At 33.3% G+C, this 18,227-nt stretch overlaps 2 protein-coding genes across 2 annotated transcripts; both read right to left on the reverse strand.

Annotated features, from left to right (window-relative positions):
* Positions 1–443: 443 nt before the first annotated feature.
* LOC114740186 (uncharacterized) lies at positions 444–2,217 on the reverse strand. The gene is made up of 2 exons (XM_028928311.1): positions 1,907–2,217; positions 444–1,222 (listed from the first exon to the last, which is right to left on the reverse strand). Exons 1-2 carry the CDS (start codon positions 2,183–2,185, stop codon positions 581–583), a joined length of 921 nt encoding a protein of 306 aa, XP_028784144.1. The 5' UTR covers positions 2,186–2,217; the 3' UTR covers positions 444–580.
* Positions 2,218–3,182: 965 nt separating this feature from the next.
* LOC114740185 (uncharacterized) lies at positions 3,183–5,956 on the reverse strand. The gene is made up of 4 exons (XM_028928308.1): positions 5,865–5,956; positions 5,664–5,683; positions 3,880–4,621; positions 3,183–3,796 (listed from the first exon to the last, which is right to left on the reverse strand). Exons 3-4 carry the CDS (start codon positions 4,619–4,621, stop codon positions 3,291–3,293), a joined length of 1,248 nt encoding a protein of 415 aa, XP_028784141.1. The 5' UTR covers positions 5,664–5,683; positions 5,865–5,956; the 3' UTR covers positions 3,183–3,290.
* Between the last annotated feature and the right edge of the window lie 12,271 nt (positions 5,957–18,227).

The following is an 18,227-nucleotide window of genomic DNA, read 5'->3' on the forward strand; positions in this document are numbered from 1 at the left end:
TTAAAATTGATACCCATACTATTTGTTTAATTTAAAAAAGTTAGCCTCATAATTTAATTCATTTGTTTAATTTAAAAAAGGTAGCCTCATAATTTAATTTGATTTATTTACATAATCACTGTTAATATGTAATTTGATACCAATACTATTTGCACCTTACGGTTTTTTATTTTTTCGCTGATTCTTCCATAATGTATTATGCATCATGGTTTTTTTTTTATTGATTTTTTCGCTGATTCTGCACCTTATTTCCCTCTTGTTGCATATACGATGGTGTAATCCCTACTGTGAAGCAACAGGATGGACCGCCTTTGTCTTTGTAAAACCAATCATGCAAATAAATAAAACTCTTGATAATAAAACTCTTCATAAATAAATGTCTTCACCATAGTTTATAACATGTTGCTAACAATACAAAAGCTTTCAACAAAACATACCCCTAATTGGGCAAATGAAGTCATCCCTACTATTAAAAAGCTCAAATTGTTAGCACCTATCAAAATATACAAAAAGCATCAGTTGTTAGAAATCACGTTGGGCTTATATCAAAAGTCATCATAGTAAGTGGTTAAACAACTATTTAATAAGAACCATAAAACATCTTCATTATCACTTGCTTCCTTATTGCAACCGGACATTGAACAGCTGTTCTAAGCTTATCAACATCATTCATAAGGAAGCAATATACATCAGGTATTTTTTCCATCTCAATCCCACATTCTTCAAGCAGTTTGCAAAGTTCTTCACCGGATAGCTGTGGTGCTTGCATCTTTGTAGTGGAGGCTTTTGTTATAGCTATGTTTCCTTGCAGTATTGCCTCATTTCCTCTATCTAATGCATCAGCCACTCGACATATTGCCTCAGTTAGTTCCTTTAAATTATTTTCATGCTCTTTGGATGCTCGTTTTGTCCTCTTACTACAAGCACTATTAGCAACAGGAGAATTATCTTCTTCAGGTGACAATCCTTGTCCAGGTGAGTTATTTTGTCCATCTAACTCAACAAAATCATCATCATTTTGTAATGAATATCTACCTTGTGAAACAAGGTTATCAATATCATTAACAGTTCTAGTGGTCTCTTCTTGAGTACGACGCCTCTTCCTCCATTCACGCATTGTCTCCCCCTCATCTCCATTAGCTCTATCCACTCCATATAGTATTAGTATCTTCTCATAATTTGGAAAAGGATTGTTTCTCCACTGTGCTGCCTTAGGTTTAGCCTAAAAAATAGAGGAAATAAAATGTATTAGCATGGAGATGAATTGTGCATATTAATATTACATGAATCTGAAACTTAATTTTCATATCGCAAGAAAGAAAGGAATTTTTCATATTGCAGGGTGGCTCGTAGGCAAGTTCACTAATGACTGAATTGAAAGAAAGGAATCACAGAAAGCATTGAATATAATCGGTACAAGTTCATGAAATAAACAGAAGGCAAATAAGTGGAAGGGTGGCTCGTAGCAGTTACACTAATGACTGAATTGAAAGACAAATGATGATATAACAAGCCAAAAAATATAACATTTCTTCTACCCAAAAAATCCAACGGTCATAAATATTTCTGCTTCAAGTCATAATTTCAGCTAATCAAAAAATCCAATGGTCATAAATAGCCTTAAGGCATTGAATATAATCAGTACAAGTTCAGCTACCCAAAAAATCCAATGGTCATTCATAAACAGAAGGCGGCAACAGTAGGCATATACAGTAGGCAGCAACTCTAATCTAATGGTCATAAATAGTAGGCGGCAACAGATGGCATATATATCATTATTGTCACTGAAGGCATATATAAGGAAGCCTAATATAATCCAACAAGTTCATGAAATATAATGCAACAGAATTGTCTACAAACTTCATAAAACCCAAAGAAAGTGTAAAACATGCAGTAGAAATTATACCTCAATCAGTGTATCCCAAACTTCTGGCTCAGCATCCCACAAATGAGTTGTTGGGTTCCAAGCAAACCCACTCAAACTTTTAAAAATATCATAAACATTTGAAAAATTTCTCTTTAAAGTCTTCCATCGGTTTTTGACCTTGTCCTTATCAATTTGCTTACCAAACAAAGCAGTTAAATATCTAACAATATTATCATAAGCAGTAGATGTAAAAGTGCCATTAACTTTGCGGCCCTCATTATATTCAGTCATAAAAGCATCAATGAGGGCATCATCCATATGTCTTGTCCAGTTTACTGTCTCCTTACTATTGTTATTAAAACAGAGAAGCCTCCCCACAAGTAAGAAGATAAATTTACACAGGCTAAACCAAAATCTTAATTCCAGGTGTTTGATAGCCATGCTCATTTCGATCAGAAGTTTTGCTCTATATTAAAAATACCAGAAGCTTACACTGTCCCAAACTACAAAACAGAATCTAAACAACTTGAAATGCACTAAATCTGAGACAAAAGATTAGAAAAGAATATAAAAATATTGCTCTCAGTGAAGCACATCAGACTCAGAAATAAAAACATAGTAGCCACATCGGGACTTAGGCATTGACCTATAGAAGCACGCTAAACAAACAGCTGGCTCAAAAGGAGGGTTGGCGCAGAATAATTAACAAGACAGACAAGGAACATCCAAATATACAAAAGAATGTTGTTTATTCTTTAGCTGTGCACAAGAGAATGGAATCAATTCAGAGTTTTCCCAGAACAAAAATCTATCTTTTAGAAAGTTCATTCATGTCTTTTGCTTATCTGTTAAACCTCTAACAAGGTGATTCCAAATTATTAGACTCACAGGCTATTCGAGGACAAAATCAGCAAGTTTGGACTTTTCAAAATTCCAAAAATATAATTCATATCCATCATCTTAAATTCACAGCAGTCCATGTAATCAAAACCAAAGTATTCATTGTCTGGATTCACGAAATCAGCATAACCATTTAAAGCATAAGCGCCCAAGAAGCCATCACAAACCTGAATCAAACACCCATTCAAAACTCAAACCAGGAATTAACATTTTAAAAACTAAGGGCGAGCTATAAAAAGTAACAATTATTACTCAGAAGCATGTAGCAGAATCATCAAATAAATAAGCATAACGCTACATGTCATTTTGTCATATCCACTTGAGTCTGAAGACTGTACTCTGTAGAACTAAATAATTTCCATATATAGCCATTATACAGATTAAATTGGAATTAAAAGTCTAAAATAAACAAGTCATACAACAAACTGAATGTCTTAAATGGAATTCAAACTCTAAACTAAACAAGTAATACAATAAACTGAATTTGAATATGGTAATGCACATTAAACAACAAAATCAAACTCTAATCCTCAAGGTCATCCCCAAGATCATCACCAAAACCATGCTCAGGATTATTCTGGTAATCTGTCCACATTAGAGTGGCTATACGTTCTCTGATAAGTTCACCTCGAGCAGCCTCATTATTGTCACTACTTGAAGCACGGTTATTGTCATTTGCCGTATTCTGTTGAAGAAGTTCCCTATCAACTTCTCTTATAAGATCTTCAGCAGGGTCAGCACTCATAAGGAAGTTATGAAGAATTATACATGCATATATTATCATTTTTTGAACCTTGATGCCATATGTAGGTTCGATTGCATTGGACAAAATTGCAAATCTTTTCTTCAAAACACCAAAAGCTCTTTCAATTGCATTCCGTAACTTTGCATGTCGAAGGTTAAATAACTCCTTATGATTTAGGGGTAGATTTCTTTTTGAATACTCTTTCAAATGATAACGAACTCCCCGATAAGGTGTTATAAGCTCTCTTGTTAACATGAATCCAGCATCCACAAGATAATATTTACCTATCATAATAAAAGACAATTACTATATTGGTTTTATAATTCCTAATGAATGTAAACTTAAGCAAAATTGGTAAAACCCATACCTTCAGGAATTTTAAGGCTATCTTCCCTTGTTAATGCATTTTTAATAATCCGTGAGTCGGATGCAATGCCTTCCCATCCAGGAAGCACATAAGTGAACTTTAGGTCAAATGTACATACTGCTAACACATTCTGTGTTGGAAATTCCTTTCTACCACGATATCGAGGAGCATCTATAGAAGGCGTCTTGACTCGTATATGTGTTCCATCTATAGCACCAAGGCAATCCTTAAAATATGGGAAGAATTTACTCTCATTTTGAATTTCAAGAGGGATTGTTAACCCATTAGGTTGTACAACAAATTTTTCTTCTAACTCAATGATAGCCATCAAAACTGTATGAAGATGACGACTAATTGTCTCACCAGAACGCCTAAACCAAAAATTGACTTCACAGTTTTTAACATTGTGTGTTAATATATAAAGAGTTTTTGCAACTTGTTCTTCCACACTGGACCACCTAGTGGGTTGCAAACCACAATCTCTTTCTAACATGCTACACAACTCTAAGAATGCTCTAGGAGACATTCTAATGATGTTTCGACTAGATGGACAACTACTTATTCTATTCATTATTTCATCCTGTACCCTTTCTCTCTTGCCACTCAAACTATAACTTATTTGTGGACGATGAACTTCATTCTCATATACTTGCGCACTAACACGTACAAGTAGAGCTACTACTTTATGACGCAATTCAAGCCATTGCCGCACCAATAAGTAGTATTGAGTTTCCATGTCCATCTAACAAAATAAGTAAAATTTGCATATTAATAACTTAGCAAAGACACATATAATAAAGTCATGAACTAGCTATTTTAGCCCCTACTGCCCATTGTTCATTGGCAACAACATAAACACAAAGATGTGATGTGTTTAGCTTTAACATATGAGAGAGAAAGGTGATAGAGAGATCGCACAATACTTCATATATATTTTCCCAAAATACAGAAACCATAAGCACAGTCAATGGCAATATTTCGAAAAGAGCAGAAATACAGATATGTAAAATTGAGTCACTATGGATTAAGAAGAAACAGATAAATTTTCTCAATCCCGCTATTCATGCCGTATCCTGTTTTACTTGTTACAATTAGACCTTTTCCTCCTCGGTTTTAATACAGGAAGAAGTGGTAATCACTATGACATTTTGTAGTTTCATTATGTTGTCTATCACTTTTGTATTTGGCTACCGTACATCTTTCCACCGTCTTATTTAACTTTGCATTATAGACATGTTTACACTTGCATGAGTTCTGATCGGACAAAACGAATTATAACTCACATTTGGATTTTTCAATATATTGTTTATTAGTCAGTCTACTTTCCTGCAATCTAATATTGACTAGAAGGTTCATGACTGCGATGATAATATGAGCAGTTTGCTTTACAATACATCACAGAGATTTGCATTTTATTTCTCTAACTATATGTAAGAGGGATTTCAGAACACTGGTGGCAGTGATAGAAGGCAGAGAATCAATGGCAATGTTTCGAATTTCAGAACCAGTTTTGCTATGCTACATAACACAATCTATCAGCACAGTCAAATAAAGCCACGAAACTTCAAAGCATTGGTAAAAAGGAAGACAGACCACGAAACTACAAACTTGATAGTAGTGACAAAGCAAAATGTTAAAAAGGAAGACGCCGGTGGCAAAATATTACATTCAGGTAAGGCACAGAGCAAAATGCTACATAATGCATTGCTACATAACACAATCGTTCAGGTAAGGCACTACGCAATTTCAAAGCAAAATCAGGAACGAACTCGGCCACTTATTACCTGAACGAAGACGCCAGTGGCTGTCGGAGAAGGTTGCGACGGTGACGGCAGGGACAACAATCGGGAGAGGAACAGCACCGCACAGAAAAGAAAGGCGAGTGAGAGTGATTGCCGAACAGATACACAAAGAAGAAAGTTCGTTCAGGTACGGCACTACGCAATTTCAGAGCAAAATCAGGAACGAACTCGGCCACTTATTACCTGAACGAAGACGCCGGTGGCTGTTGGAGAAGGTTGCGACGGTGACGGTAGGGACAATGATCGGGAGACGAACAGCACCGCAGAAAAGAAAGGCCAGTGAGAGTGATTGCCGAACAGATCACGAAGAAGAAAACGTTTACCTCCAGGGGCATTTGGTGGGATATTATAAAATTAATGGGGGTAAATTAGTCAGGATATTTGGCCTCCCTCCAAAAAACCCCAATTTGGAGGGAATCAAAATGAGGGGAGGGGAGGGGAGGGGAGATTTTGGGTTCCCTCCCCCCCAAAATTCCAGACCAAATGAGGGGAGGGGCTCATTTTCCCTCCCCTCCCCTCCAACCAAACAAAGCCTAAGGGGCGTCCAAAATATTTCTGTTCTTATTATCATGGGATTTCTCTAATTAAATTATCCATCTGCCAAAATTAAATTTTTATCACTGATATGAGGTATCGATGCTCTATTTGTTAAGGGTTGAAATGTTTTTGTGACCCATTAATTACAGAGAAAATTATGCTCAAGGACCAAATTAACAAAATTGTTATTCCTTAAGGATCTCGAATGTCTAAAATTATTGTGAAGGCACATGACCTTGTTTGTAAAAATTAAGTAACATATGAAGATCAAACTGTCCTTATGTTAAAAAAAAAAACGGAAATGGTAGATATAAATTCTTGGCCGAAGCTCGAATTATAAATTTGTGGTAACAGCTTTAGAATCTGCATGATTTAGACCCCCAACTGACAAATTCAGGGTAGCTATGAAATTAAATACTTTATGAAACAGAGCGGGAAAAAAACACGCACACACGCAAAAACAGCTTTTCACTCGCTTAGGAGCAACATTTACAAAATGAATTCTCAATAATCAAAATGCTCTGTTTCTGAATGGAAAAATGAGCGGCTACGGAGCAAATGAGGTATTTCTCAATTGAGTCTTTTTCAAAACTTCCTTCCTAATTGTATTTGGTACTTCACAAATAAGGAAGTTGTCAATTTTATCACTTACAACATTGTCTTCTGAATTATATTTTCAAGATATAGATATTTTCAATCAAGTCCACCCCAAGTAAAACTATCATAAATAATGGTCCCTCACATATGAGTACATCTGAATTTGATAGACAAAAGAGATGTTCAATAATAAAAAGGTTTGTGTAAAGAACCAATTGAGAAATGATCATAACTGAGAAACGCTTTATGCACGAGGTGGGGTGCTGAATCGAAAAATAAACAAGGAGATGGATTTGACACAGTGATTATATAACAGTATTAATCTTGTACCACTGTACAATAACTTCCTTCAGGGTTGCTTCATTTAAAACGGGATGTAACGCTTTCAATAAAACAGAGATGTTTAGTGGTAAAAAGACACAAAGTATTGGCAAATTATAACTTCTTTTCATAATTCGATGATTTAATCACAGAATTAGTAATATGTGAAATGATAAGTCTTGAATTCATATTAAAGGGAACATGTTAATAAATCAAAACTTAAATCACCACTTAGTAATTAGACAAGAGTAGCTGCCGAATTCATCGAATAATACCCCACAAGATGAGTGATCTCCGCACTTTTACACCTTTTCATTTTGGATGGATAGATTCTCACACCAAAACACTAAATCAAAAATTTCAATGCCACAACTCTAAACCTGAATCACTATATTCAAGTGCTTCTACAGGACCTTAGAATTATGTATGTACGTGTTGTTTACATTACATATATGCACAATCACTAAGCACGACTGGAATTCATAGGAGATTAGAGTGTAATTATTACATTGCATATGAGTACATCTGAATTTGATAGAAAAAAGAGATGTTGGATAATAAATAGGTTTATGTAAAGAACCAATTGAGAAATAATCAAAACTGAGAAACACTTCATGTACGAGGTGAGGGTGCTGAATTGAAAAATAAACAAGGAGATGGATTTGACATAGTGATTATATAACAGTATTAATCTTGTACCACTGTACAATAACTTCCTTCGGGGTTGCTTCATTTAAAACGGGGCGTAATGCTTTCATTTAAGGAGTTATATTAGGAAATAGCAGAAACATGGACTCGATAAATTATAAAACATTTTAAGTAAAATATAATCTGAACTCCGGTGCCTCAATCAATCTTTTATTTAAAAAAAAAAAGTTATTATCAAGAAGGTTGCGTCTGGTTCACCGAATACCGCCTACATGTTTTACTTAAAAAAGATAATTATCTAGGACGACCCTACCTCCTCATCACGAAACACGTTTTTTATTTAAAAAAAAAAAAAGAAAAAAGAAAAAATATGCCGTACCAAACGCTATCTCATTAATATTTTTAATGATTAATATAATCTTTGACAACATACTTATCCTTTCTTGCATCAAAATTCCCCATTCAATATGTGACAAGGTAGATTCATTATGTGCTAATTTTTTCTGGGATTCGGTAGATACCAAGAAGAGGATGCATCTTAGGGCTAGGAATAAACTTTTCCAGCCTGTGGATACGGGTGATTTGGGGTTAAGACCAGCTAAGATTTGTGAACAGAGCCTTTCTTGCCAAGTAAATCTGGCGGTTAATCTCTTCCCAGGATTCTTATTTGCTGGCCATAGTCTTAAAAGTCAAATACTTTAATTTAGATAGCCAGCCAATTATTAAACTTCCATATAACTCATCCTAGATATGGAAGGGCATTGCAGAATATGCTGATATATAGGACAAGCATCCCAATTAACCGCCACCTTTGGTGGCCTATTCAGCAGGATCTGATGCAATATTTGAATATTAAGTTTGTATCGCATCCGTTATTGCATCCTCCCCCTTTGTGGAATCCAGTTTCATGGAATTCCTCCCTCATTTTTAAGATTTATCCATCAGATATAGCTCGTTCCACTCTTGCTCAGTCTATTTCCCTCTTAAATCTTCCTGATCAAATTATCTGGTCTGGCAATAACAAGGGCATCTACTAGGTTCGAGATGGAACTTATTTACTTTGGCAAGCTGATTCTCACAATCTGGCTCCAACTGTTCATGATTTCTGGCTACTACTTTGGAGGTTGAAACTTCCCCTCAAACAATTGTTATTCATTAGGAAATTGCTGCATAAGGCCTTACATTCTGTTGATATTCGAAGGCAGCATCATCTTAACATCTCAAGCCTCTGTGTATTTGACTGTGAAGAAGAAGAGAATCTTTTACATCTCTTTTTAACTGTTCTTTTACTTGGGCTCTTTGGTTTGGAAGTTTATCCATCAGAATTGCTTTCAATTCTTCTGAGAAATTTGCTTCTTGACTAAAAGTTACCTTGGCACAATTGTGTCAAGATCAATTGCAGGATGTTGCTTATCAAATTACATTTCTGCTCAATATTATCTTGAAGACTCGGAATGATATTCTTCATCAAGGCAAAGTGGCCACACTCTTCTCAGTACTTTATGATGTCAAGCAAATTTGTTCTTTCCAGGTTAGCTTTTCTAAATTAACACAGCATTTAGCATTATCCTCAAAATAAAATTCAAATTCTTGAGGATTTTTACTTACATCCTGATGTTCGGAACATAATTCTCTTCAAATATAGAAAACTCCAATATCATTTTTGCCATGGAATGATTTATCATCAAGCTACATGTTTGAAAGAATTTATTTGGAGAAGCAATTTATTAGCAGGTCCAGCTTTTCATTCCAAATGCCTTAGAGCCCCAGTCTACAGGATAAAATCTGTTGGTCTATGGGACGGAATTACCAAAACTTCCATTATTTATACATTGTGTGCAGAAACAGTCCATTCAGCTTTCAGGGATAACTCTTCTTCTTCTTCTATTACTTGGCAAGAGATCCTTGCGCTTCTCTATAATTTTGGTTCTTACAATGTTGATGTTGTTTCCAAAAAAAAACAACATTTTATATTGTAGGATATTTTAGTTACTTTACGCTGTAACCTTTTATTATTAATTTTATCATTTTGTTGTGTTTCCAAAAAAAAAATTTAATCTTTCAAGTTTGCCTTCATTTTCATTTTGATTTCTCAAATTTTAAACAATAGGTTTTGGTCCCTTAAAGAAAAAATGGTTCAGGTTTTTATTGAATTATAAGAATCATTATTTTAAATGAAAAGAAAATTGAAAGACTAAAACATATGGCTTAAAACTTGAGAGATTAAAATTAAAATGAAAACAAATTTGAATGTCTAAAAATTGTACTCTTTTAGTTCTTAATGTAAAAAAACCTATTTAACTAATTTGATTATATTAAGGAACAAATAAGTTAGTTAATTATAAGAAATGTGATATGTTTTTTCTAAAACATTATAATCATCTTCCTTAATATCCTTCCTCGCTTTCTTATTTGTTTATGATTAAGGGAGTTTCAATAAAAGTAATTTAAGAAAAGCTGATAAATATGAGAAATAGATATTACGTTTGAGTTTAAAATCAACTTAACAATTAGGTCATACATTAAGAACCGGAAGAGGATTAACCATTTTTTTATATAAAAAAAAATAGCAGAGCACTAAGTGCCTGTTTGGGTCAGCGTTTGCTGGCCCAAACGTGGCTTAATTTCAAGATAAGCCATATTGCAGCGTTTGATGATGTTTGGCAGGGCTTCAGATCCATTGAGCTTATTGGATTTTAAGCTAGCTCAACGCACGATTGGAATAAGCTGGAGGAGGGAGCTTATGACTCAATTTGAAGAGCTTATTTATTTCTGCAAGTGTGTCAGATACCTTTTTCCCACCGTATTGTTCTCTCCCTTCCGGCACTATTCCTCCTCATTATTTCTCACTCCTCCTTATTATTTCCAATCAGAAAGGGTCCTCGCATAATATTCTCTCGCCTCTGGACTTCATTCGCTCTTCCTTTTTTTAATATCTTCCATAATTTACAACCATTGGCAGTAATTTTTTTATATTTTTCTTATGTTTTCGATTTTAATTTACTTATTAAATTTTACTTTTTATATTAAATTAAATTAAATTAATTGTATTATTTCAATTCATTTTTTATCATGTTTCATTTTATATTTAAAATATTTTTTTATGATTTTTCTAAAATTTTAAAATTTAATTCAATTCTTAAATTTGACTTCTTCATATTAAATTATTTTAATTCCATTATATTATGTGAAATCATTTTTTTAATCATATTTCATTATTTATTAAAATTCATACCCATTTTAGTCATTTTACAACTAAACTTACTTTTACTCAACCATAATCCAAACAACTTTTTACCAATTTCACTTTTGCAAACTAGTTTTTCTGAACTCCAATCCAAACATAATTTAGCTTATCCAATTTAGCTTTTACCCAACTTCACTTTTCCGTAAGCTACTTTTTCAATAAGCTACTTTTCCAATCGCTGATCCAAACGGACCCTAACTGCTGCGGCTTAGCTTAAACAAATTTAATCTTCAAAAAATGCCTTTACCTTACGTCTAACTAAAAGACAAAAGTCAATGCTACAAGGAGCTACTAAATGCTACGTCATTTTTCTTTTTAACTCTTCATTGTCATCAACTCACCCTTTTAATGACAAGTTTAACTGCCAAAAGCTTGATGAGTCTTTAACGGTTGGAGATAAACGATTGCTAAAAGATGGAGACAATTGTATTGAATGAGACTAATGCAAACATAGAAGGTGGAATCACATTCAACCAATTACGAAGGATCAAACGTACTGATATGCCAAGTTTTAAGATGTTTTCTTCACAAAGTCACACATTCAAATTCTCAGAATCAGAAAAGATAAAAATAACTGGATCTCCTGAAATGAAAATGTTTTGTCCAAGACTCTTCAAAACAACAGAGTTGTTTAAAGTAAAAATAGAAGAACATGATGTGAAATGGGAGGATGAACGAGACCTTAACAAAACAATAGAAATGCTCAGCAAAGTTACTTACTGTCTGTATCTTTTACAAAGTCACACATTCAATTTTAGGATTTTGTTGCTAAAGAATTTTCTCTTTTCTGAACTGTTTGTATCTTTTACTTACTGTCTCTCTAGTTTTCTCTTGTAGCAACTTACTGTGATATCAACACTGAAAGGACCAAATATAAAAAGAAACCTTGCATTTTATTTTTAGTCCTCTATTTGCCAACTTCTCTTCTCTTTAAATTATTTGTCTCCTTTTGCAATGTTAGCTTGTTCTTTATCACTTAAAAATAGAGTTTCTCATTGGAATTCATTTCAATATTTATTTTCCAGTTGTGGTTATATGTGATACACTTGCTTCGCCAAAGCAGGGGAGAAACAGGGGAGCTATCTTTTCCTTGCTTCAAATTGATCATACTACTATAGCTAATGACATGGATATACGTAGAATTTAAACAGAGTAGTCTTCTTCTTTTCCTTTCTTGATTAATTTAGGTGTTGTTGGCGATGATGTTGACACTTGAAGAATGTAGACAGACTTTGGTACAATGATGCTTTTGTTCAGTTTTCAAATTATATATTTTAGTAGTTAAATATATGTTTAATTATTTGATAAACGAGGTTCTTTTTTATCACAAACAATATTCCTCCCGGTAAATTGGCTGACGAATGACTTGACCCTGGTTAAAACTTTACTTTAAGGCACGGTTTCTTTTACTGTGTACTACTCTGATGTATGAAGACTTTGAAATTGGTGTGTTGTGATTCTGAAGTTCTACATTAAGCTTCCTTGCTATGATTTTATTTGGAGGTGGAAGCGAGAACCTACTAAGGTACAAGTAACGAACTATTTAATTTTAGTTTTACTTTGAAACTTTTTTATGATATTTCCTATCGGAATAAATATCCGGTTTGAAAGCACGTCGCAGGAGATGTTTATGGTGGTTGGCGAGATATGAAGTTTGATACTCTACGAGAGATATCAAGGAAAAACACATTAAAAAAATGAATTCTCAGTAATCAAAATGCTCTGTTTCTGAATGGAGAAACAGAGAAGAACAGAGTGAGTAACTTGTTCTACGAGTTTTCATATGAAGTGTACAAGAAAAACAGATATCTGATGATAAATTGGTTTATTTAAAGAACAAAAATTGAGAAACACCTCACGTAGGAGATGAGGACTGCATTGACAAATAAATAGGGAGATGGATCTTCCATAGTGATTATATAATAATTTCCCTCCGGGTTGCTACCTTCAAAATCGATGTAATGCTTTCGTTGAATGAGTTATCATGTATAAGAACTAGCAGACACATGAACTACCAGAAAGATTTTGACATAAAGCAATATCATATGTGTACACATGCTTCGCCAAAGCATTTTAGTTTCTGGAAATCCAACATGTCATCTAAACCCACGCAGAAATATAGGAAGTGGGTACAGAGCCAACCTTAGTACGCCATTGGTGCCTCCATGTTTCCATTTTTCAAGCATTCTAGTTTCGATATATGTATGCCTAAATCTTTATGCCTTAATTGCCGATGAGTGATAGGCTCTACTATTGTCTCATGAAGTTTTCAAGCGTTCTTGTTTTGTTTTGCTCAACTTTTCTATGGCCACGCTTTACTGATGCAATGACATATTCTTGACTTTCATAGCAGCCCAACAGAAGAAAGGAAAAGAAGCAGCCTCTTCTTCTTATACTACCTCCTACCTCCTACCTCCTACCTCCTACCTCCCATGCTTTCTCCTAATTTATCTTACCTCTTATATTTATATATGTATTTTTAAAGTAATCTTTATGACAATTAATTCTAACTAATATACATGATTATCAGGAAAATTATGAAAAAATAACACCTTTTTATTATAAATAATTAACTTAACAAACTTTTTAAATTTACTTAAATTAATCAACTAGCTTCTATATTAAGAATCGACATAATATGTAAAATAACGGTGCGTGCGGCACTCTTGTTTTATTGATTCTACAAGTCCTCTATTTGCTAAGTAAACTTTTCTTTTGTTCTTTTATTTTTTTTGTTCTGACTTTCAGTTGGTCTAGTGTAAACTTCTCTATTCATTCTCTTAAATTCTTCATATTGACTTGCAGATCAAAAGAAAGAAAGAGAGCTCACTTTAATAAATATCGGTGTCCATCTCAAAGGCAGTGGGAAACAAATTAAATTTGCTAGCATCATTATGTTGCTACATATATATCTTCTCTTTTATTCGTTTTAATTGGCGGCATTACTCTGTTGCTGAAAAGATTTAGGATTATAGGGTTAATGCGGTTGGGAGACAGCTTGGACAATTGATTTCCTCCGCTGGGAAACATTGAGGATCCGAAGAAGAAAGTGAAGGACTGGAGGAAGAACAAACCAGTGCGCAGCATTCAATTGAAGTCAAGGTTGAGCATTGGATGAGATAACAAGGCATATATATCTAAGGCCAAAAGGTGTATTCAAATTAATTATTTATGCTCATTTTGTCTCTTGTTCTAACTTGTTACAATACTTCAGACTTATGCTATGAAAATCAATTTCACTAGAATTACTTTGTTGATTGTTCTTTGAAAAAATGGGGAAAAAAAGAGTTACTTACTTCGCTTAGGATCCTATTTTGCGGCTTTTTATTCTTTTAATTAATGTAATGTTAATAAACTTGACAATTTACCTTCCCCATAGTTATAGCTTTAGAATTTCTTTTACTTACCCCGAACGAATTCAGGATGTTTGTTTTTTTCAATAGAATCATTGTTTTCAATATTTAAGACACTTAGAGGTATCAGGAAGCAAATTCCAAAGAATGCTTCATCTAGTATAGATGGTGGATCAGATCGTCTCAGAATCTTTTTTCTCTGCATCCCTCAGAATCCTCAAATCCTGTCCATCCATATGATCTAAAACCTCACATTGCACCACGTCGTGAAGCTCTTAAAAATGAATAAAGTTGAAGTACCACTAATAGGAGTATCTTGACCTTCTGCTCTACTCTCCACTTTCGCCTCCCAACCGACTCCCAAGTCCCAATTTGGTTGGAGGATTGTTGAGGGGAGAGGAGAGGAAAAGAGATAAGTATGTTTGGTTAGAAAAAATAAAGGGAAGAGAGAGAAAAAAAAATTTGTCTTTTAGTACTCCCCTCCCCTCCCCATGCTCCCCTCCAAATTTGAGGTTTTTTGGAAGAGAGAGAAATGTTATGTCTAATATTAACCAAACTATTCATACTAACTTTTTAATATTTCAAGTTTATCCATCTTATTAAAAATCTTTTTTTTCCCACTTCTTTCTCTTTTTAGCCACTAATAATATTTGTTAATGATAATATAATACTATTTTCGGTCCTTAATATAAGACCCCGTTTGACTTTATATTGGTTTTAAATATAAAACTCCAATCTATTTTGTCTCTCATATTTACTCAAATTTTTTCAAGATAGTTCTTTAATAATTATATTTTTAGCTAACATACTTGATTAATAAGGATATTTTAGGAAAAATAATATTTATTTATTACAAATAACTAACTAAACTTTTTTTTAATTTTCTCAAATTAGTCAACTGGCTCTTATAATTAGAATCGAAGGTAGTATTATAATTATATAATATGTACATATCATATATATTAACATATACATATCATAACATGTGTGTATTATAATTATATATCATAACATGTGTGTATTATAATCTCAGATAACATGTATATATATTAATATATACATATCATAACGTGCGTGTTATAATTATATAATATATACACATCATATATATTAATATATATTTATAAAATTAATAAGATAGAATGTTAAACTTTTTATCATATTTTCTATTTTTTTTAGTTTTATCATTTTTTTATCACATGTAAGTGAGGTAATTAGTTTTTTTTTTTTGGAAATTGATAAATTAAGAAATAATAATTTTGATATAAATATCATAATAAAAAAATAAATCAGTCTAAATATAGAGATAAGAGCATATTTGTCAATTTATAATTACCTCTCCCCTATTTTTTTTATGAACCAAACAAGAAATCTTTTCTTCCTTTCCTTCCCTCCCAATCAAACAAAACCATGACATCCCTTTTCCTCCTCTCTCCTTCTTTTAATTAACCTCTCCTCTCCTCCCTTCTGTTTGAACCAAACAAAGCCTAGGGTGTGAACTGAATATCTTTGACTGTGCAAATTTTTCACCAGGAAAATAAATTCTTCGCAATTTAAGGTCTGAAAGTGAAAACTAATCTAAATGATAAATAAAGCCAAAAGGGTGAAAATCTCTAACAAATTTGGAGCTCTCGCGTGTATATACACCAGCACACATGAGGAGAAACTCTTTTAGTTGATTGATCTCTTGTCTTGGTGTCTCTCTTTGGAAGCATGGTGACTTTAGTTTTATCCATTGAGATCGGCGGGCAGGCTTCTGTTTCCAGGAGACCGTGGCGAAGGCGGAGGAAAGTCAACCACAAAGACTTGATCCACGACCAAATTTAAAACAAAACTTCGCTTTCAGTGGCTCTGGTAATGTCGCCACAGAGAAGATTAGAGAATGCCATGTGTTGTAGGGGATAAAATTTCTGACATAGGACGAGGAGGAGGAAGCGGATGATTACAGATGAAAGATAGAGGTGGGAGATTGAGGAAGAATAGCCACGGCAAGCATAAGCATGGCCATGGAGGAGATGGTTGTTGCTAACCGGTGGTTGTGTGTTGGAAGGGAAGGGAGGCGAAGGTTGAATAGTATTGTTTGTCGTACTTATGACATGGCGCAATGTGACTTTTTGGATCATGTGGATGGACAGGATTTTGGGATTCTGAGAGATGCTGAGAGAAGAGATACTGAGGCAATCCGGATCCCTCTTTCTTCTCTTCCCTGCCACTCATCAACGCTCATGAATTTTTTTTTTTACCATCTATGTTCTTGTATTTTGAAAAATTTTTTAATCGCTAAGGATATAAACCCACTTAAAAATTTGTTATGAATATGTTGGTTTATATTTGTTCTTACTGTAATAGTGGAGTTGAAGATGTTTTACATATTTCAAGGGACTGTGAGTATGCTGGAAGCTCGTGGCAGCGGGGGGTGCATCCTAGACACTATTCTTCTTCTCCCCATTTTTTTTTTTCCACTGCTCAACAACGTGACTAGATTGCCATGAATTTAAAAAAAAGACTCGGAATTAATGTAGATGGGCCATGGCATTTGTTCTGGGGAGTGGCTGGAAGTTATAGACTTCAAGAAATAATAGTATTTCTAGTCAGTATAAAAATCAGTTAACTAATTTAAATAAATTAATAAAATTATTTAAGTTAGTAATTTGTAATAAATAAGTAATATCTTTTTTAAAATATTTTTTGTTGATCAAGTATATTTGTTGGAATTACTATTGTTATAAGGACTATTTTAAGAAAAATAAAAAATATAAGAAATAAAATGAACTGAAGTCTTATATTTAGAATTAAAATAAAAATTAAACCATGTTTTTTACTAAGAATTGAAGGTAGTAGTATGTTTCATGAGAGTTTTTTTAAGCCTTCAACACAAACTGGTTCATTATGCAATCATGGAGGGGTTCAAGAAATGAATTACTGTAAGATGCTCAAATTGCAAATCATAATTTACTTCTAAAAACATCCGCAAATATGAACAACATTGGAATAATTTGTCTTGAATTGATTTTTATATCTAAAAATCTAGAATCGACTTTTGATTGAAGTATCAAACTGTTGAGATTCTTCTTTTGCTTGAACAAAAAAGTAAAAATGGTTGCTGTCAAACACTTACTGCCTAGCTTTTGTTATTAGTGATAACATTGTTGTTATTTCTCAATGAAAACTTGTCATTGATAACTAAATTGTGAAAATTAGCATTAACTTATGTTTTAATAAAAATTGACATTATTTTCACAATTTAATTACTATTGACAAGTCCAATATAAAAAATAACAAATGTTGAAAAGATATTTACAATAACTTATATTTTAACAGAGATTAACATTATTTTCACAATTTAGTTACCAATGATGACAAGTCAAGTATGAGAAATAGCAAGTATTGAAAAGTTATTCATAACAATTTAAGTTTAGAATAAATTAACATTATCTCTATAATTTAATTATAAATGACAAGTCTAATATAAAAAATAATAAATCTATTAAAAATTAAATACTAACTTAAGTTATTCACTAAGTTGTAAACTACCTTTTGTGAAGGTGAATGACACCTACTCATTGTTTAACTAATAAATTTATGTTATTTAGGACAATTTTGAGGTCTGGCAAGATGCTAACACTTGGTTGTGATAACAAATTTGATTTGACAACTTCGAGATCAGATGGAAGGCTATGGCTAAATCTTAACATAAGGTGGTTTACAACTAGGGGTGTTCAATTTGTCCCGTTCCGGTCGTCCCGTTCTGGTTCCAATGAGTTCGGGACAGGACAGGACAGGACAAAAAAAATTTCGGGACGAGACAAAAATATGACGAGACAAGACAGTAACCGGGACAGG

The sequence above is a fragment of the Neltuma alba genome, unplaced genomic scaffold (genome assembly GCF_004799145.2).
Source record: "Neltuma alba isolate B1F8T4 unplaced genomic scaffold, ASM479914v2 tig00003072_pilon, whole genome shotgun sequence".
Classification (NCBI taxonomy): Eukaryota; Viridiplantae; Streptophyta; class Magnoliopsida; order Fabales; family Fabaceae; genus Neltuma; species Neltuma alba.

Bases quoted from the DNA above. Each gene is read 5' to 3' on its own strand.
- LOC114740186 (XM_028928311.1), bottom strand. From the start codon at position 2,185: ATGGATGATGCCCTCATTGATGCTTTTATGACTGAATATAATGAGGGC. The intron at 1,223-1,906 runs GTATAATTTCTA...TCTATTTTTTAG, and splicing joins TTTGGGATACACTGATTGAG to GCTAAACCTAAGGCAGCACA.
- LOC114740185 (XM_028928308.1), bottom strand. From the start codon at position 4,621: ATGGACATGGAAACTCAATACTACTTATTGGTGCGGCAATGGCTTGAA. The intron at 3,797-3,879 runs GTATGGGTTTTA...TTATTATGATAG, and splicing joins TAGCCTTAAAATTCCTGAAG to GTAAATATTATCTTGTGGAT.